General features: G+C 36.7%; 1 protein-coding gene across 1 annotated transcript in view; it reads right to left on the bottom strand.

The window, feature by feature from the left end:
- Positions 1-22372, bottom strand: part of LOC132556895 (microtubule-associated protein 2-like) — a 77436-nt gene that overhangs the window by 37913 nt on the left and 17151 nt on the right. Inside the window, exons 2-7 of the mRNA XM_060221350.1 lie at positions 20422-20465; positions 17429-17588; positions 11265-11359; positions 9334-9432; positions 4680-4769; positions 198-287 (exon numbers count right to left, since the gene is read on the bottom strand). Of these exons, the coding sequence (XP_060077333.1) occupies positions 198-287; positions 4680-4769; positions 9334-9432; positions 11265-11359; positions 17429-17588; positions 20422-20465 (578 nt within the window). The remainder of the gene's footprint in view (positions 1-197; positions 288-4679; positions 4770-9333; positions 9433-11264; positions 11360-17428; positions 17589-20421; positions 20466-22372) is intronic.

A 22372-nucleotide genomic window follows, 5' to 3' on the forward strand; every position in this document is an offset into this window, starting at 1 on the left:
AAACGAGCCTACAATTACAGGAGTTTTCTCTATTTTCAGAATCATGAATAAAATAACTACATCCTAAGCAGCTTACATTGCACTTTAGTGTAATTTTATATTATTCTGCTGAAGTTATAAAATATCCCATTCTATTTTACATAACACACAAAGACACATTCATACACATTGAAGGAACATCAGGAAAATCAGCATACTTTAACATCGCCACCTCCGGGAGAATGCTTCATATTATCCAATGACCCGATTCTTGACTCTCGTTTCCAGGCAACCTTTTCATTCGTTATCTAGTGTAAATAAAAGACAAAAAAAAAATAGACAAAGTGTCTGATGTTGTTATTTGATATGTTGTTTTTTTAATCCATTTGATGATAGTCACATTGTTTGCAAATGGAGATCTCTTAAATAATTGGAAATTCCATTCAACATAGATGTGCCATAATTGATATATTTTTTGTGTATAATGATTTTCAGAGGCTGTATATGATTTGATTGATGGAAATTAAGTAAAACGTGAATACTTGCCATTCTTAATTGATTTTCAACACTAACTTTTCAAATTTTTTCAAACTACTTTCAAATGGTGACTGTTCTGTACTTTTTTGTTCGATACACTTTATACATATTCTATATTCAAAGTAAAAACTGTTATAAAAACAGACTATGCTATGGTTTATGAAATATACAGGAGTTTTAACTATAAAGAAAGGTGACACAGATTATAATGTTTTATACATAGAAGGTATAAATGGATTATAAGGTGTTTCCAAGTGAAAGGGAGTGTACAAGATATTTCTATAGTGAGTTGTGAGGTGAGCTTTGCAGGCAGAGGTTGTATGGAGACACAATTCTGGGATAGGGCCTGATATACAGGGATGGTTTGGGTTGTTGCCCAGAAAACCCAATGCTAGACGATATGTCCGAGGCTGTGGAGGATACATTAGACTTAATTAGTCTTTGCTCTATAGGCTGACTAAATGGCCATGATATAAGTTAATGTCAGGCTGGATTGCTGTGGCAATGTTGTGGTATTGTGCAAGCTCCTGAGAATATATTGGTACTGGGCTGGATAGCTGTGGCAATGTTGTGGTATTGTGCAAGCTCCTGAGAATATATTGGTACTGGGCTGGATAGCTGTGGCAGTGTTGTGTTGTGCAAGCTCCTGAGAATATATTGGTACTGGGCTGGATTGCTGTGGCAGTGTTGTGTTGTGCAAGCTCCTGAGAATATACTGGTACTGGGCTAGATTGCTGTGGCAGTGTTGTGATGTGCAAGCTCCTGAGAATATATTGGTACTGGGCTGGATTGCTGTGGCAGTGTTGTGTTGTGCAAGCTCCTGAGAATATACTGGTACTGGGCTGGATTGCTATGGCAGTGTTGTGATGTGCAAGCTCCTGAGAATATATTGGTACTGGGCTGGATTGCTGTGGCAGTGTTGTGTTGTGCAAGCTCCTGAGAATATACTGGTACTGGGCTGGATTGCTGTGGCAGTGTGGTATTGTGCAAGCTCCTGAGAATATATTGATACTGGGCTGGATTGCTGTGGCAGTGTTGTGATGTGCAAGCTCCACAGTATATATTGGTACTGGGCTGGATTGCTGTGGCAGTGTTGTGGTATTGTGCAAGCTCCTGAGAATATATTGGTACTGGGCTGGATTGCTGTGGCAGTGTTGTGGTATTGTGCAAGCTCCTGAGAATATATTGGTACTGGGCTGGATTGCTGTGGCAGTGTTGTGTTGTGCAAGCTCCTGAGGGATTGCTGTGGCAGTGTTGTGATGTGCAAGCTCCTGAGAATATATTGGTACTGGGCTGGATTGCTGTGGCAGTGTTGTGTTGTGCAAGCTCCTGAGGGATTGCTGTGGCAGTGTTGTGATGTGCAAGCTCCTGAGAATATATTGGTACTGGGCTGGATTGCTGTGGCAGTGTTGTGTTGTGCAAGCTCCTGAGGGATTGCTGTGGCAGTGTTGTGTTGTGCAAGCTCCTGAGAATATATTGGTACTGGGCTGGATTGCTGTGGCAGTGTCATGGTAATACATAAACCATGTGTACAGGTAAGCACTGGATTGGATAGCTGTGGCACTGTTGAAAAAAGTCCTGCTACCCGATGCTGAGCTGTTTGGTAACATTGATGGAAATAATGCACAACTTCTGGTAAAGGGACGTAACTCATGAAACCTACAGTACATGTAACTGACCTACGGCTTGGCTGGACAGTTGTTTCTATGATGAAAGTGGAAAAACAGAGAGAGAAGGATTTTTTAAATATTTTACCAAAGGGAAACAGACCTTTGATTCATACAAAATTAAATCACCTGAAACCAACAATGTTACTGGCCAAAATTTTTTCTTTTTCCTTTTTCATACCTAATTCTGCCAATCTGGCCCCAAGGGGTCTGATCCTTCATTTGTACAAAATTGAGCCCCTATAACTAGAAATGCTTCAGATCAAACTTGCACAAAAGTGTATCATTCAAACAGAAGAAGGATTAAAAAGTATTTGCTCTATTTCCATTGTTGGGTCCTCCTCTCAAATCAAGGGGGCAGAAAGTCACAGACTTCAGGACCTGTATCCTTGGCTTCATGTATAATAAAATATAAATAAAATTCATATTTTTTGCATACTTATGATATATTAATCTAACAAGTACTTTATGTTCCATAACAAACTAGAGTTACCTCCCCTTACCTGCTTTAGCCCAGATGATGGCTATAATGTATTGCAGATTTAGAGTGACTTACATAGGCATTGCCTGTTGTCTGATCCTGTTAACATATGAAAACTTAACAACCAGGAGAGCAGGAGGCCAGGACACAATGTTAACACAAAATTTATGTCCTTTTATTGAAAATAGTTCAGGCAAAATTAGGACAAGATCCAATCGTTCTTACGAAAAAGGAAGGATATTTGAAAAAATAAATGCTAAATTTTCTCTTTTCGGCCCAGTCCCTCAAGCCCTTGGGGATGGGTGGGGTTCACATAGTACACAAATGACACACAAGTTAATAAGTTAATAGCACATTTAAATACAAATACAATAAAGTCAAACAATGAATTAATCAACATACAGCTGTTTCTTCATTCTAGGACATGTTAGTGATGTTACATCATACAGCTGTTTCTTCATTCTACGACATGTGATGCAAAGTGTCTAAATTTTTAAGCACAAGAAGCGACTGAGGATAATCCAATGACCGAAAGAAATGTTAAACCTAGATGGGGAGGTGCAACAGCCACACGATTAAATAAATTTCATGACTTTCATATATCAGACATTCTCAGAGCAATGTTTAGTCCATGATAAATTCTAAACCGTGCAACTTCTCTAATGAATATGGCAGACCTAACATTTATATAACATTGAATCCCTTTCCAATAAAATTTGGTCAAATTAATGTCATCAATAACTAGCAGTGTTTTAAACTAATTGATGAGATATTCTAAACCTATAATACAGTTTATCTCAACCTCTGATAGGATCATTCAGACTTAAAATACAAGTTCTGATCATTTAATCCAGGCCTGTCCTGTATATAAAACCTCTGATCAGGTTGTCCACACCTGTTACACAGTCGGTCTAAATCTCTGTTGAGGCCGTCAAACCTGTTACACAGTCTGTCTAAATCTCTGTTGAGGTCGTCAAACCTGTGTCACAGTCTGTCTAAATCTCTGTTGAGGTTGTCAAACTTGTGTCACAGTCTGTCTAAATCTCTGTTGAGGACGTCAAACTTGTGTCACAGTCTGTCTAAATCTCTGTTGAGGTCGTCAAACCTGTGTCACAGTCTGTCTAAATCTCTGTTGAGGTTGTCAAACTTGTGTCACAGCCTGTCTAAATCTCTGTTGAGGACGTCAAACTTGTGTCACAGTCTGTCTAAATCTCTGTTGAGGTCGTCAAACCTGTGTCACAGTCTGTCTAAATCTCTGTTGAGGTTGTCAAACTTGTGTCACAGTCTGTCTAAATCTCTGTTGAGGACATCAAACTTGTGTCACACTCTGTCTAAATCTCTGTTGAGGTCGTCAAACTTGTGTCACAGTCTGTCTAAATCTCTGTTGAGGACGTCAAACCTGTGACACGGTCGGTCTAAATCTCTGTTGAGGCCATCAAACCTGTGACACAGTCTGTCTAAATCTCTGTTGAGGCCGTCAAACCTGTGACACGGTCGGTCTAAATCTCTTGAGGCCATCAAACCTGTGACACAGTTTGTCTCGATCTCTGAACAGATATTCCAAGCCTGATATAATGCAATCTGTGACACAGTCTGTCTTAATCTCTGAACAGATATTCCAAGCCTGATATAATGCAATCTGTGACACAGTCTGTCTTAATCTCTGAACAGATATTCCAAGCCTGATATAATGCAATCTGTGACACAGTCTGTCTTAATCTCTGAACAGATATTCCAAGCCTGATATAATGCAATCTGTGACACAGTCTGTCTTAATCTCTGAACAGATATTCCAAGCCTGATATAATGCAATCTGTGACACAGTCTGTCTCGATCTCTAAACAGATATTCCAAGCCTGATATAATGCAATCTGTCTTCACATCTGACGAATTAACCCAGCTCTATAATACATTTTCTCTCAATCTTCTATCAAATTATCTAGGCGTAAATATATATGCTAAAGCATTTGAATTCCGATGACCAGATTTCAAAAATGGATGTAAGTGGTGCCTACTTTGACTTTACCGCCACCTGGTGCATGTTTTGCATTGTCAAGGGAGCCAACCCTGGATTCAGCTTTCCACTCAAGTTTCTGGGACAAAATCTAGAAAGGAAAGAAAAGAGTGATTAAAAAACAATAAATCTGAATATTCTATCACAAACATTTGGAGAAAAACCAGTTGTTATATCTACCAACAAAGAAGACGCTCAATTTAATCTGAAACTTCAATGGATTCACATATTATTGCATAGACAGTGTATATTACTCCAGACTTTGGCATTGCATGGCCATATAACCAAGTCAATCTATGCTAAAAAAGTTAAAACTTTAATTGCAACAGAATTTAGTTCATGTTTTTTATTGTACATATATATTTAGTATATACCGTATCAAAGGTCTAGAAGAATCCAAATACGACAAGTCCTCAAAATTTCAATTCTTTCAACACCTTGTGGCATTTTTTTCTACTATTTCATATTTTCCTTGCTTTGAAGAATTTCCTTAAAGTTGAGTAAAAGCACAGCAGAAGACTTAATTTCATTTAGTAAATGAAAATACAAAAATGTGGAATGATCCAACATCCAAAAGGTACAGCAGGTTGTTACATGTATTAGTAGAGAACCCAAGGTGGATACCGAGGTATTCTAACAGGGCTCCATAATAGAGATAATAGGTATTAACACGTGGAAAAAGGACGGAGCATCAACACCAAGGATTCTGTTGTTGTTTAGATTGGTTGTTTCATTTATTGATTGTTATAATTACGTGATATACAATGGTTTGGAAGTTACACTAGACATTAATAAATCAATTGGCACAAAAAGTCATTACATGTAGAAATAAAATGGTGAACAGAGCAGTTTCAATTGACAGTGTTTATGGAATTTTTGATTCCACAAAACAATAATTAACACAGTGCCATTATGTTCTTAACATTTAAATTTCATTCTGTAAATAGAAAGCATTGACACTGATTATTGATTATCATCTCAAATATCAGTTCAACATTTTCATTTTTGGATAAGGTAAATGTTACAAGCAGAACCAGAAATGACAAATACCTCTAACACACCCCCCCCCCCCCCCAAAACGCATACCCCACCCCCTCCTCTACTGCACATGTTTGTAAAAAATTTCAGGGAAGCCCATGGAAAACAAATTGTGAACCAATATGAGGAAGTCAACACACAAATATGGAGGAATTATGTGTATGATAATTCATTGAGTTGGTCTGTTTGTATAAATATAATTTAATCTTATATGAGACAAGCACTTTTCTAGGCCAATTGTTCACCCAGTAACATAAAATGTCACATTTGATTTGCTAGTGCAGTGGTGTAAGAAATTTTCAAAGAAAAGAATTCTTCATAAATGTTAAAAGTAATGCGAGGAGATACAAGTTTGTGAAAAGGTGAAAAAACTAAACCTGATAAAGATTACACACATCTAAAATGTATGAGGATTATTGCCAGCAGGTTTCGTTAAAATCAACAGAGTGGTTTAGTAGAAGCTGGTACATTGCTGAGTTCCTAAAGGGGCATAAGTTGCTGAAAAGGGGAGATAACTCAATCCCAAAGGGGCATAAGTTTCCAGAAAGGGGAAATAACTCAACTTGATACACTTTTGTAATGTGAAAAGATTTTACTTTTGGCAGACATATTGCATTATATTTTTCAAATTAGGTACCGGAAATGGACTTTTTCAATTTTCGAAACAGATAAAAGTCTGATCGAGTGAAATCATGCTAATAAGGTGGATGCTCAATCAATTCAAAGTCACAATCGTTAATGGCAGCCCTGACAGTGACAGACTTGTGAACACATTGTCCTGGTGGAACTTTACGGAGTTTTCTGCTGACTTTTATATTTCCTATTAACTGCCTAAGAAGTGATGCATAAAATGTGCCATAGACTGTATGTCACTTTTGCAGATAATCTATAACCAGAATACCATTAGTATCCCAGAAAACCAAGGTCATAACCTTTCCAGCTGGTGGAACAGTCTTTGGCTTCTTGGCGGGGGTGAGCCAGGGTACTTCCATTGTTTAGACTGTTATTTGGGCTCTGGGGTGAAATGATGGTCCAACATTTCATCTATAGTCACAAAACTCTGTAGAAAGTTAGCAGGATCTGCCTCTAAAAGGCTCAGATTAGCACCTGAAAAAGTCCACCTGGTGTGCTTCTTTCTGATCAACTGTCAGAAGTCTTGGCACCCAACGGTCTGAGAGCTTTCTCATTGCAAGATCTTCCTTGTGAATGGAATGCAATCTTTCTTGTGAAATCCCAACTGTGCTGGCTATATATCTGTCTGTTACTCGCCATAACAATATTATGGTCTTTATTGACCATCTCTGGGGTCGCAACAGTGACAGGCCTTCCAGGATGGGTGTTATTCCAACACCCACCTTTTTTACTGTAGCATACAAGGTTCATAACTTATCAATCAGCCCTCATACATTTCCATTGGGGCATAATGATAATTTTCTGAAAAGTGACCTGATATTGATTATGCACATCTACAATGTATAAGGATTATAGTCATCAATTATCGTCTACAGACATACGGATGGACAGACAACCAAGCTGATTCCAGTATACCCACATTAACTTCATGTTGCCAGGGGTTATGATAATATTAAAACCTAAATATTTCTATTTTTAGCCTAAAGGTAACTGTTTCAGTGTTTTGTCAGTCTTTGGTACCAGCTGTTACTCTCCAGCCTTACTTTCTGACTGGTGGACTGATTTACCAGTGACCAGTATTGCAAACTCATCTGATTTCCCTGATATTTAGACTGCCATGAATGACTCCTCCATTATCAAATGACCAACCTTTTTCATTCCTAACGACTTGCTCTGGAATACCTCTAGTTTTTGCTACTATTAATTCCTATTCATTTGGATATCAGTATTCTCAGTAAACCAGACGTTTGTTGTCTGTACATCTATACATGACATGATCAAGCATCCGAGTGAGCGAGACAAGAGTATTAGACATTGCGTAATGAGGAGGAACAGAGAGACTATGAATTATGGAAAAGCCATTTGGAGTAAGTGTAGTATTATAACTTATGCATTCCATTGTGGTGAACAAACATGATGAGATATTTGGTGAAAATAATCATTTAAGCTAATGTCTAAAACACCCTTCATTCCTTGAATATTGTATTTATTGTGTTTCTAACTTATTCATAGTGTTTTTTTTTTAACTAGTTTATCCTTTGGGACAATCTCTGTATTTTCCCCAAGTAAGATACTAATTGCATTTGATTTGGATTTGAAATTTGGGGAATTTTACCCACAATTTATATGTATGTTAACCTTTTTACATTAATTAAGACTTGCTACAGATTTATGTGTCTGCAGGGGATCGTCCCTTTCAGTCATGTATATACCATTTTTTTCATGTATCATGTATATTATTGATAGTAGTTAGGTTAGAGGTCGTGGGGAGTTGGATTAGCCAGTCATATACGTAGTGTATAGTCAAGTTAGGCAAGTTGGAGATCAATTATCTCTATTCTAAACATAACAGGGTCGCCTGTTTCTGGCTACATACTCCACACCTTGGGATCGCAGTAAAGCTTTTTTTGGTCATCAACTAACTCTTGTACAAGTCACTGGATTGGGATCGCCTGAGCACAGGGGTCAAGCCAATCTTCTATTTTACTTATAGTTTAATAGTTTGTTTTGTTTAAGTTTGATTTTATCATATGAATACTCCTTATTGGAATATGTTATCTTCTACTCCATGTCTAAATAAGTGATTTCACCTAATCATTTTTCACCAAAATTCAATTTTGGAATCTTATGCAGATAAACATTTAATCAGTAAGTTAGAATATATTTGTAAAAAGGTATCTTCTTTATATACATTGTCTCCTACCCCAACCATGTTTATTTTCAAACCAGAGAATTAATCTGGTAAAAAGGTATTTTCCCTACTATGTGGTTTCCTACCCTGACCAGAGATTCTTGTAATAATATTCACCGAGAAGTAAGAATTGGACTCATATTTACCCCTATACCTTTACTATACTATACCTATACATTTCTTTTCATCTCTTAACCATATGCCTAGTATTCCAACAAATGCCTCAATTAATCAAAAGTACTTAAAAAAGTTACCCCCCTTTATGATAATTATAATTGAACTGAGACTGGTGTGCAGCAGTAACAGCCCAAAATACATTCTGTTTGGTTATCATTAATTTATCCTAGATCGTTTTGGTTCTACCTGTTTTATATACTGGATCCTGAAACTTGTATACAATATTCAAGAAAGATATGGGAATCCAGGTTTTGATATATTGTCTATAATAAACTATTTCACAATCTGGTAAAGTTTGTAACTGTTATAGAATTTCTATAATAAGGTCTGACATTTCTCGCTGTGTACAAGATGTTAAAAATTTTGTTTATTTTGCCCCTTTGGATGCCTCTCCCTTGGCCCCATGATCCATTCCCAAATTTCACAATTGTAAACTACATTGCCCCAAGGATGCTTGTGGTTCAATTTGGTATAATCCACTTTGTCGTTTTTAAACAGATATTGAAAATGTTTATGGACCTTGGTGATTATGGTGAATGCTGGGGGCCCATTGATGACAGACAATGACTATAGACTAATTTGTGGTGATACAGAGGCAAATACTCTGACTTGTTACCTTTTTGTCCCCGCCTTTAGGTCGGTGGTCTAGGTTAGCCTTCGACCCAATTCTGCCTTGCACTGTAGAGAAGTCTACTTTCTGATTGGATATTTTTACCTGTAAAATACATCATTTTGCTTTTCACATGCACATCTCATATCGCTGACCTACAAATTGGTTCGAAATAAAATTTATTTATACCAATTTTAAAAATAAGCATACAAACACTCATGGTCGAATGTTATTCATTCACAACTGATGGATGTTTTACAATAACTGTTGAAATCAAAGATAGTCACCTATCATCAAAGTCATTTTTCAGTCTCAAAACAAAGTTGTAGCCAGCCAAAACCAAGGGGAACAAACATGAAATCTGAAAATAATTCATCTAGTACTACTCAACTATTCAGTCATTTAACAAAGCATTTCAATATGAGAAATAATTTCTGAAATAATTTCCCTACTGGGTTCCAGCTTTGTGGTCAAACAGAAGTCGGATTCAACATTCATGTAAATCGCTTCAGATCTAACTTGGACAATAACTATGTATGGAAGAAGGATATTACAGAAGTTACAATTCTCCTATTGGGCCACATCTCAGAAATCTGACTCCTGATTACAAAATTACCAGGTAGGTTCCTTTCAACAAGTTATGTTTCAGACCAATTAGGACAGAATCAAGACATTCCCACAAGAGAAGAATTAGAGAGGATTTCTTCCCATTCCATCCAAAGGGAGCGGAGACCCATTGTTTATAAAAAAACAAATTATTCCCCTTATATATCCAAGAATGCTTCTGACCAAAATTTGGGTAAAATCCAATCATTCCTACAGGAGGGATAGGATATTGGATAATCTATTCTATTTCCCCAATTGGGCCCCACCCCTCTCACCCTAAAACCCACCATTTATGCAAAATTGATTCCCCCTTCACCCATATAGCTTCAGACTAAATTAGAATAGCATTCTGATATTTCTACAGAAGATGATGGATTTTTAAGAGTTATGTCTATTTTCCCTATTAGGCCCTGCCCCTTCAAACCTAGGGGGTTAAGACTTAAAATAAAATTATGATTAATATCTCTTCACCCAAGAATGCTTCAGACCCAATTTGGACAAATTCAAATCATTCCTGCGGGAGGAAAAGTTGGGGGTGGGGGGGATCCCAAAGACCTCAAACTTGATTCTCCTTCATTCAAGAATGCTTTAGACTGAATATGAGAAAAATACAATCATTTCTATAAGAGGGGATTTTAAATGATTTACTGATAATTCCCCTATTGGATCCTAACCATTCCTCCCAAGGATGCTGAGACCCAATGTCATATAAAATTAATTTCCCTTCATCCAAGATTGCTTCAGACCAAATTTAGGCAAAATCCAAAAATTCCTACTGGAGGAATACGATTTTGAAAAAATTTTCCCTATTTTCCCTTTAGGGTCCAGTCCCACACACCCCAAGGGGTTGAGCCCGTTTTTACATAACATTAATTCCTCTTCACCAAAGAATGCTTCAGACAAAATTTGGGCAAAATTTAATAATTCCTACAAGATGTGTAGGAGTTTAAATAATTAAGTTTATTTCCCTTACCAAGCCCCGCCAACCCTCGCAAGGGGCTGAAACCTGCCGATTATACAAAATTGATTCCCAATCATTGAAGAATGCTTCAGATCAAATTTGGTCAAAATCCGCTCAGTCATTCATAAATGCAGCAATTTATGGAAAAAATTGATGAATTGACATACAGATGGACAGATGGATGAACGGTTGGACGGTAGGACAACAGATACTATTTTTTGAAAGATAAACATAAAAATCTCATTAATGCTGGATTTTTTAGGAGATAAACAAACTTGGCGTAAACAAATGTGACATGATAACTTGCTGAAGGAAAGTAACAACTCACTTTCAATACAAACATGCTATTATGGTACTAAGTGTTACATACATTGCCACCCCCTGGAGTATGGGTAGTGTTTGCTAGTGACCCAATTTTAGACTGGACACGCTTGGTATCTGGTGTTGGTACTCTCGGTGATTTTGCTACAATAACAAAACAAAATAATCATAATTTATAACGTGTATCAGTAACAACAAACAATACATATCTACCTCACACTACACACATTGCTGTTACGTCATAATTTATAACGTGTATAAGTAACAACAAACGATACATATCTACCTCACACTACACACATTGCTGTTACGTCATAATTTATAACGTGTATAAGTAACAACAAACGATACATATCTACCTCACACTACACACATTGCTGTTACGTCATAATTTATAACGTGTATAAGTAACAACAAACGATACATATCTACCTCACACTACACACATTGCTGTTACGTCATAATTTATAACGTGTATAAGTAACAACAAACGATACATATCTACCTCACACTACACACATTGCTGTTACGTCATAATTTATAACGTGTATAAGTAACAACAAACGATACATATCTACCTCACACTACACACATTGCTGTTACGTCATAATTTATAACGTGTATAAGTAACAACAAACGATACATATCTACCTCACACTACACACATTGCTGTTACGTCATAATTTATAACGTGTATAAGTAACAACAAACGATACATATCTACCTCACACTACACACATTGCTGTTACGTCATAATTTATAACGTGTATAAGTAACAACAAACGATACATATCTACCTCACACTACACACATTGCTGTTACGTCATAATTTATAACGTGTATAAGTAACAACAAACGATACATATCTACCTCACACTACACACATTGCTGTTACGTCATAATTTATAACGTGTATAAGTAACAACAAACGATACATATCTACCTCACACTACACACATTGCTGTTACGTCATAATTTATAACGTGTATAAGTAACAACAAACGATACATATCTACCTCACACTACACACATTGCTGTTACGTCATAATTTATAACGTGTATAAGTAACAACAAACGATACATATCTACCTCACACTACACACATTGCTGTTACGTCATAATTTATAACGTGTATAAGTAACAACAAACGATACATATCTACCTCACACTACACACATTGCTGTTACGTCATAATTTATAACGTGTATAAGTAACAACAAACGATACATATCTACCTCACACTACACACATTGCTGTTACGTCATAATTTATAACGTGTATAAGTAACAACAAACGATACATATCTACCTCACACTACACACATTGCTGTTACGTCATAATTTATAACGTGTATAAGTAACAACAAACGATACATATCTACCTCACACTACACACATTGCTGTTACGTCATAATTTATAACGTGTATAAGTAACAACAAACGATACATATCTACCTCACACTACACACATTGCTGTTACGTCATAATTTATAACGTGTATAAGTAACAACAAACAATACATATCTACCTCACACTACACACATTGCTGTTACGTCATAATTTATAACGTGTATAAGTAACAACAAACGATACATATCTACCTCACACTACACACATTGCTGTTACGTCATAATTTATAACGTGTATAAGTAACAACAAACGATACATATCTACCTCACACTACACACATTGCTGTTACGTCATAATTTTAATTTAAATCCAAGAAAGTGAAATAAACCATAATTTAGTCATCAATCAGTTAGCATTACAAAGAAGTCATCTTCTAACAATTTTTTTTTTGGAAAAAGTTCTGTACAAGTTGACCAATGAAATCAATGATAACTAAACAGAAATGAAAATAACACCCTACCTATCATCATGTCTTATAATGTTTTGTTGCCAAAAGAAAATGGACACTTCACATCAACAATGTAATCCAGACGTCCATTGCTGTCAGTAAACATGTCTACCCTAAGACATAAGCAACTATGTGTACTAAAATACCTCACAAATATATAATCCAATTACACATGCTCTCAATGACTGTAAGTCTACTGATCCCATATTGTATTGATAAGCGAGACAGATAAGACACAAAAGGATACTTGATGTGTAACAGACAAATTAAACCTTAATGTGTATCAATAGACAGCTGTCTTGTATGGCCTGTAAATAAACACTGGGAAAATCAAACCTGCCCAGTGATATATTTACTCAGTAATTATCTTCATGTAGTGAATACCACCCACAAATTTAATAATATAATTTGTTTTTAACAAACAAAACACTATGCCTCACTGGTCTGTTTCATTAACATGAAGAGCTGAAGTTAGGGACTATTTTTAATGATTTGATATCTAAAAATGCTGCAATAATATGTGTTCATCAAGTGTCTGTCTCTTTTGGTAAACAGATGACCACACAGGCATGCATGGCCCCCTTGGTCTTTGCCTGTTTATTATGATGAATATCCATATTTAGAAAGTGGAAGGAGGTAATCAGTGTCATTATCAGTGACAGGCGAGCTTTTCACCTAATATGTCTTACAAATGACATGCCTACTTTCATTTACATATGTTCAAAACCATCGTCAAATTTACCTCTGTATTTGGTGTAAAGTAATGATGTTATGACAGAGCATAAAATCAAAGTACTGGAAGTACTGAGGACTTAAAAGGCAGAAAAGATTTTAACAGTGATTGATGAGGATGTTGGATACACTATAAATGTTTACATATCAATTAAAACAGGGGAAAATTAAATTGTATTACTTCAAATAGTGTTGCTGAATATCTGGAAGATGTAATAAATATTCATCATATCACAAAAATGAACTATTGTTCATCCATTGACAATTACTTGGACTATACAGTGCAATAGTGATGTTAGCATTAAAAACAAATTAGCCCCGTTATTTTGATCCCAGGATACTGAGTGGAACTTTTATGAAATGTGTTGTCCACAATATATCAATGACTATGTAGAAAATATGTTTCTGTATCAAGTTTTCTCATATCATGGAGAAAGGTTAAAGGGTCTCTTTTTGAAGTTACATCACTTGATCACAGTGTTGATGCAATACCAGAACACTTGACAATAGCAACTTCCTAGGTTAAGTGAGTCTTTTGTTCATTATACATCCCCTAATGTCTGGTTACTTTTCACATCTTAAACTTCTTCTCAAGAACTGTTGAGCCGATTTAAATCGAACATAGTTACTAGCATCAAAACTTGTGTTTCCCAATCTTCACAGTAAAAACAGAGCAAAACTTGTTTTTAGAAAAATCTTTTCTCCCAGGAGACAAACATTATTAAATACGAAATAGGGTTATGTCAAGGAGCAGCTCTAGTAAAACACAAAGCTGAAAATTTTGTTCCCTGGATGTATGATTTAGCCTCCAGCACAGGAGGAATTTTTGGACAAGCCAAAATTCTGAAACAGCAAAAAGAGATTCCAACTTGTTTGAAAACAGACAACTCTAATACATTTGAAAGTTTTAGAAATGAAGCAAATATTTTGTTTGCAAAGTTGTAAGAGTGATCAAATGTGAAAGGTTGGCAATATTTTTCTCTAAGATCTTCAACTTTTTGTATTATAAAACAGTTGTAGGGACCTGTGTCAAAGGTCATTGAGACACTAAAGTAATTAAGCCGCCGATTACTATCTCTGAAACCCTCACTTTCAAGTCTAAATCAAACATAAGAAATTTACATGCTATTGGCCTTTGAACACGCTAAATTACAAGTAATTTTCTAGCTGATAATGCCAAGGTAATCTGCACTGACTTTTAGTAAATTATAACGTAGCATACTGACTGCCAATCAATAAAGTATGTAAACAGATGTGTAATACAGAGAAATGTTTGTATGTCCAGCAACTTTCCAACAATTTGACTTCTAAACATCGATGTCTGTTGTTGGTCATGCTAGAGGACTAAAAAAGCTAAATGAGTACACATACATATATATGTATGTAATCTTGCAGCCATTCCATGTCACTTCGAAATTCACCAAAAATTTCAATCCCAGATCCCACTTTGGTTGAGAGACATATAGACCCTAGTGTTACAGGTATTTAGTACCTTATAACATTTTTAGCATAACAGTGTATGTCTGTATGAATTATACATCCTTCTTAAACCTGTTTTGTGTGGAGATTTTTGTTACATGGTATCAGGCCTATGTAGTCAATAAACTAGTGGGTTATTTAGGATTTGTACCAATAACTCATGATAAACCATATACATTGAACGTGCATTAAAATTGCTATTTAGTAGATAAACACTTTTTATATTGACTACTCTCTCCTTCACAACAAACATACTCTTGGTGATTCACTGAGATAATCTACCGATATCTACAGAAATATGTTCAATAACAATTTACATGAGTCTTCCATTACAACTGTATTGATAATAAGGCCCTGAATATTTCCGGTGTCAAACAATTTAGAATTCTGTGATGATGACTTGCTTGTTTGATTTCACAACATCTGTCATCGTTAACAATTCATGTTACTTTGTATTTGTTTACAAAACTGTAAGTTTTTCCATTTAATTTAGACAAGACTTCTATACATTTGTTGTTTTAACCTTGTGAAATAGAGCAATGAGCACAAAATAAAGAGAATTCTGCACTTTATGAAATCCTTCGCATCGGAATTCCACTTCTTAGTATTTAATTGTTTCATATACTATCTAAACAACTTAGGCATCAGCCAACTGATATTGGTTCATATGCTCCGTAAAATGTAATTGCCCATTGTTTTATTTCTTCATTTTTTCTCTCATTGAATTTTAAGTAAAATATTATCCTGATGAGCAATTGTATTTCAAAAATCTTCTCCAAACTGAGAAACTAACTGCAGAGTAAAACAAGAGGTCAAAGGGGCCTGCATTGCTGACCTGGCTAGTTTAGCTATTCAGCCATTTAATGAAGAATTTCAAATATGAAAAATAATTTCTGATATAATTTCCCTATTGGGTCCTGACCTTGGGTCAAACAGAAGTCAGATTTACTATATATAACAAAAGGCCCAAAGGCCTTAATGTAGACCTGAGCTATTTTTTGCATTTAACCGATGAAAAGCACAAATTTAACAAAACTGCCTTGTCCAACATCTAGTATACATATTAAAGCTTGCACAGTAATGTTCGCAGTAAGTGTCTTTTTACAGGGCATTGCAAAAATTCAAACAAATCAAACTGTTAAGGCCCTGCACTCAAGTTTTCAAAACATTAAACCTCCTTGACAATGAAATTTCAACCTTTTTGTAATTTCCACTGAAAATAAATGAAAATACTCAAACAGATCATCCCTCTGACCTTGAAAGCTTCGAAAAAAGACTTTGTAGCCCTTAATACCAGCATGCTACATTGCCCAATATCTGACCTCTGGGCTTTTTGGTTATTGAGAAAAAGTTATTTGAAGATTTTCACACATTTGATCCCTGTGACCTAAAAAGTGGGTGAAGGTCATTTTCTTTAACACGCATAGTTGCCCTTCACTCCAGTATGCTACAGTCCAAATATCTGAACGCTGACCTTTCTGGTTACTGAGAAGAAGTCAAAAATGTGTTCAAGACAGATTTATTTTGGTCTCGGGGACGACATTCTACAACATCTCTTCTCCACTTCATTGTGATGAGATATTGTCGCAAATGTCAGCCCTTGACTGAAATAAATCAGTCTAAAGCACATACAGATAATAACTGATTATAATATACAAAAGTATGGGATACATATAGGTAATGATTTATGTATGGTTTAAGGGGATTATACATATAGGTAAAGGTAAAGCTTCTGAATTTCAAACAAAACTTAAGTAATACTTGGTCACTAAATCAGTCAAAGCATTCACAGTTTAAGCTCATTCCTAACAGTGCAACCTTAGTTTAAAATGCATGGATGCAAATGAGTCACCATTATAAAACTTCTAATCAGGATGGAAACCAGCAACACTTTGGTCACATCCTTTCAGTCACATCCTCTCAGTCCCATCCTCTCAGTCACATCCTCGCCAGGTTTATGTTCACGATCACCCAAATGAAACTGGAGAAGTTTAAAATGTTTTACTATTTCTATCCCGATCACCTGAAATGTTGTTGCCAGGTAAACTGCAGGTATTGCAATGTGAGACTGAACTATAGCACAAGCTCACTTGTCTGCAGCATCACAAGCAATTTCTAGTAAAAGACAAACATATTTCCACTTACAAGTGGTGTACTTGTGTTGAGATCCTGTTGGGGTTTTAGAACGAGCATCAACCTTTGACCCCACATGTTTGCTTGGAACCTTCTGGTCAGTGACCTTCACATTTCCACTACCAGGTTTAGCATCAATTCCATACTTTTTCTTCTCAGAAGTAGCTGATGCCTGAAAAATTATTGCATTTTGTAGTATACTCAAAAACAGCAGGAACACTATGCTTAAAATCTGATCTTCAGACTCGATATCATACGTGACACTATTCTTAAAAACCAATAAATGAGCTGAATTCAATCCCTTCACCGAACCTTGATAATGTACAGTCAAGAAAGCACATTGTCAAACTATGTACCTAAGACAGACATCCTAGTCACACCAATGTCAGCTGCTAGGTATAACCTAGAGATACTGAGGATGTAAGACAGACATCCTAGTGATGTCAGTGTCAGCTGATAGGTATAACCTAGAGATACTGAGGATGTAAGACAGACATCCTAGTGATGTCAATGTCAGCTGACAGGTATAACCTAGAGATACTGAGGATGTAAGACAGACATCCTAGTGATGTCAGTGTCAGCTGATAGGTATAACCTAGAGATACTGAGGATGTAAGACAGACATCCTAGTGATGTCAGTGTCAGCTGATAGGTATAACCTAGAGATACTGAGGATGTAAGACAGACATCCTAGTGATGTCAATGTCAGCTGACAGGTATAACCTAGAGATACTGAGGATGTAAGACAGACATCCTAGTGATGTCAGTGTCAGCTGATAGGTATAACCTAGAGATACTGAGGATGTAAGACAGACATCCTAGTGATGTCAGTGTCAGCTGATATGTATAACCTAGAGATACTGAGGATGTAAGACAGACATTCTAGTCACACCAATGTCAGCTGCTAGGTAAGTGATGTCAATGTCAGCTGATAGGTATAACCTAGAGATACTGAGGATGTAAGACAGACATCCTAGTGATGTCAGTGTCAGCTGATAGGTATAACCTAGATATACTGAGGATGTAAGACAGACATTCTAGTGATGTCAATGTCAGCTGACAAGTATAACATAATGATACTGAGGATGTAAGACAGACATCCTAGTGATGTCAGTTTCAGCTGATAGGTATAACCTAGAGATACTGAGGAGGTAAGACAGACATCCTAGTGATGTCAATGTCAGCTGACAGGTATAACCTAGAGATACTGAGGATGTAAGACAGACATCCTAGTGATGTCAGTGTCAGCTGACAGGTATGACCTAGAGATACTGAGGATGTAAGACAGACATCCTAGTGATGTCAGTGTCAGCTGATAGGTATGACCTAGAGATACTGAGGATGTAAGACAGACATCCTAGTGATGTCAGTGTCAGCTGATAGGTATGACCTAGAGATACTGAGGATGTAAGACAGACATCCTAGTGATGTCAGTGTCAGCTGATAGGTATGACCTAGAGATACTGAGGATGTAAGACAGACATCCTAGTGATGTCAATGTCAGCTGACAGGTATAACCTAGAGATACTGAGGATGTAAGACAGACATCCTAGTGATGTCAATGTCAGCTGATAGGTATAACCAGAGATACTGAGGATGTAAGACAGACATCCTAGTGATGTCAATGTCAGCTGACAGGTATAACCTAGAGATACTGAGGATGTAAGACAGACATCCTAGTGATGTCAATGTCAGCTGATAGGTATAACCAGAGATACTGAGGATGTAAGACAGACATCCTAGTGATGTCAATGTCAGCTGATAGGTGTAACCAGAGATACGGAGGATGTAAGACAGACATCCTAGTGATGTCAATGTCAGCTGATAGGTATAACCAGAGATACTGAGGATGTAAGACAGACATCCTAGTGATGTCAATGTCAGCTGAAAGGTATAACGTAGAGATACTGAGGATGTAAGACAGACATCCTAGTGATGTCAATGTCAGCTGACAGGTATAACCTAGAGATACTGAGGATGTAAGACAGACATCCTAGTGATGTCAATGTCAGCTGATAGGTGTAACCAGAGATACGGAAGATGTAAGACAGACATCCTAGTGATGTCAATGTCAGCTGATAGGTATAACCAGAGATACTGAGGATGTAAGACAGACATCCTAGTGATGTCAATGTCAGCTGACAGGTATAACCTAGAGATACTGAGGATGTAAGACAGACATCCTAGTGATGTCAGTGTCAGCTGACAGGTATGACCTAGAGATACTGAGGATGTAAGACAGACATCCTAGTGATGTCAGTGTCAGCTGATAGGTATAACCTAGAGATACTGAGGATGTAAGACAGACATCCTAGTGATGTCAGTGTCAGCTGATAGGTATAACCTAGAGATACTGAGGATGTAAGACAGACATCCTAGTGATGTCAATGTCAGCTGACAGGTATAACCTAGAGATACTGAGGATGTAAGACAGACATCCTAGTGATGTCAATGTCAGCTGATAGGTGTAACCAGAGATACGGAGGATGTAAGACAGACATCCTAGTAACATCAAAGTCAGCTGATAGGTATAACCAGAGAAACTGAGGATGTAAGACAGACATCCTAGTGATGTCAATGTCAGCTGATAGGTATAACCAGAGATACTGAGGATGTAAGACAGACATCCTAGTAACATCAATGTCAGCTGATAGGTATAACCAGAGAAACTGAGGATGTAAGACAGACATCCTAGTGATGTCAATGTCAGCTGATAGGTATAACCAGAGATACTGAGGATGTAAGACAGACATCCTAGTGATGTCAATGTCAGCTGATAGGTATAACCAGAGATACGGAGGATGTAAGACAGACATCCTAGTAACATCAATGTCAGCTGACAGGTATAACCTAGAGCTAATGAGGATGTAAGACAGACATCCTAGTGATGTCAATGTCAGCTGATAGGTATAAGCAGAGATACTGAGGATGACTGCTGAAGAGATTTTATACAAATCAAATATGCCTGAAAAATTTAAAGTCTTTAAAATGGCTAAAAACCTTACTGTTCTTTGAGGTCTGTCCTCCACAGCACTATCAGAGGAACCATCTGCAACAATTAATGCATACATTATGACCACTCCAAATAAAAGGTAATTATAAAATAAGTGATTAACAGATGATTAAATCAATATCCTAAAATTTATTTCATTGTAATGTCAAAGGTCAAAACATAATGTCAGAGGTCACAACATAATGTCAGAGGTCACAACATTCTCAACTTCAAAAGGAAGGAGGCAAAAAAGGGTAAATAAGTGGGTGTAAAGTGGGGTACTGTGAGTATGGATAGGTAAGCAGTGTAATTTAAGAAAACCTAAGCTGTATATGGAGAGGAAATTAATCATACTCACCTGGTACCAATAAGTGGGTGTTGACATTAACCTAGTTTTACCTCAGTGTCAGGTGAGACAAATTTTACTGAGAGAGATCCCCCTGATGTGATTATCAGTAAGATAGTGTTTATCCTGTGAGTATATTGTGATTAATTCCCTCTCCATAAAGGTCACAGTGTTGTCATAAAAAACGATAAATCAGACATTATCATCACAATCCTATATACAGCACAGTCCTATATACACCACAATTGTGTCATCACAATCCTATATACACCACAGTCCTATATACACCACAATCCTGTCATCACAATCCTGTCATCACAATCCTATATACACCACAATCCTATATACACCACAATCCTGTCATCACAATCCTATATACAGCACAATCCTATATACACCACAATCATATATACACCACAATCCTATATACACCACAATCCTATATACAGCACAATCCTATATACACCACAATCCTATATACACCTCAATCGTGTCATCACAATCCTATATACACCACAATCCTATATACAGCACAATCCTATATACACCACAATCCTATATACACCACAATCCTATATACAGCACAATCCTATATACACCACAATCCTATATACACCTCAATCGTGTCATCACAATCCTATATACACCACAGTCCTATATACACCACAATCGTGTCATCACAATCCTATATACACCACAATCCTATATACACCACAATCCTATATACACCACAGTCCTATATACATCACAATCCTATATACACCACAATCCTATATACACCACAGTCCTATATACACCACAATCCTGTCATCACAATCCTATATACACCACAATCCTATATACACCACAATCGTGTCATCACAATCCTATATACACCACAATCCTATATACACCACAGTCCTATATACATCACAATCGTGTCATCACAATCCTATATACACCACAGTCCTATATACATCACAATCATGTCATCACAATCCTATATACAGCACAATCCTATATACACCACAATCTTATATACATCACAATCATGTCATCACAATCCTATATACACCACAGTCCTATATACATCACAATCGTGTCATCACAATCCTATATACACCACAGTCCTATATACATCACAATCGTGTCATCACAATCCTATATACACCACAGTCCTATATACATCACAATCGTGTCATCACAATCCTATATACACCACAGTCCTATATACATCACAATCGTGTCACCACAGTCCTATATACACCACAATCCTATATACATCACAATCATGTCATCACAATCCTATATACACCACAATCCTGTCATCACAATCCTATATACAGCACAGTCCTATATACATCACAATCCTATATACACCACAATCCTATATACACCACAATCATATATACACCACAGTCCTATATACACCACAATCGTGTCATCACAATCCTATATACAGCACAGTCCTGTCATCACAATCCTATATACACCACAATCCTGTCATCACAATCCTATATACACCACAATCCTATATACACCACAATCATGTCATCACAATCCTATATACACCACAGTCCTATATACACCACAATCCTGTCATCACAATCCTATATACACCACAGTCCTATATACACCA

Source organism: Ylistrum balloti, unplaced genomic scaffold (assembly GCF_031769215.1).
Source record: "Ylistrum balloti isolate Yb309-2 unplaced genomic scaffold, AGI_CSIRO_Ybal_v1 Utg370598, whole genome shotgun sequence".
Classification (NCBI taxonomy): domain Eukaryota; kingdom Metazoa; phylum Mollusca; class Bivalvia; order Pectinida; family Pectinidae; genus Ylistrum; species Ylistrum balloti.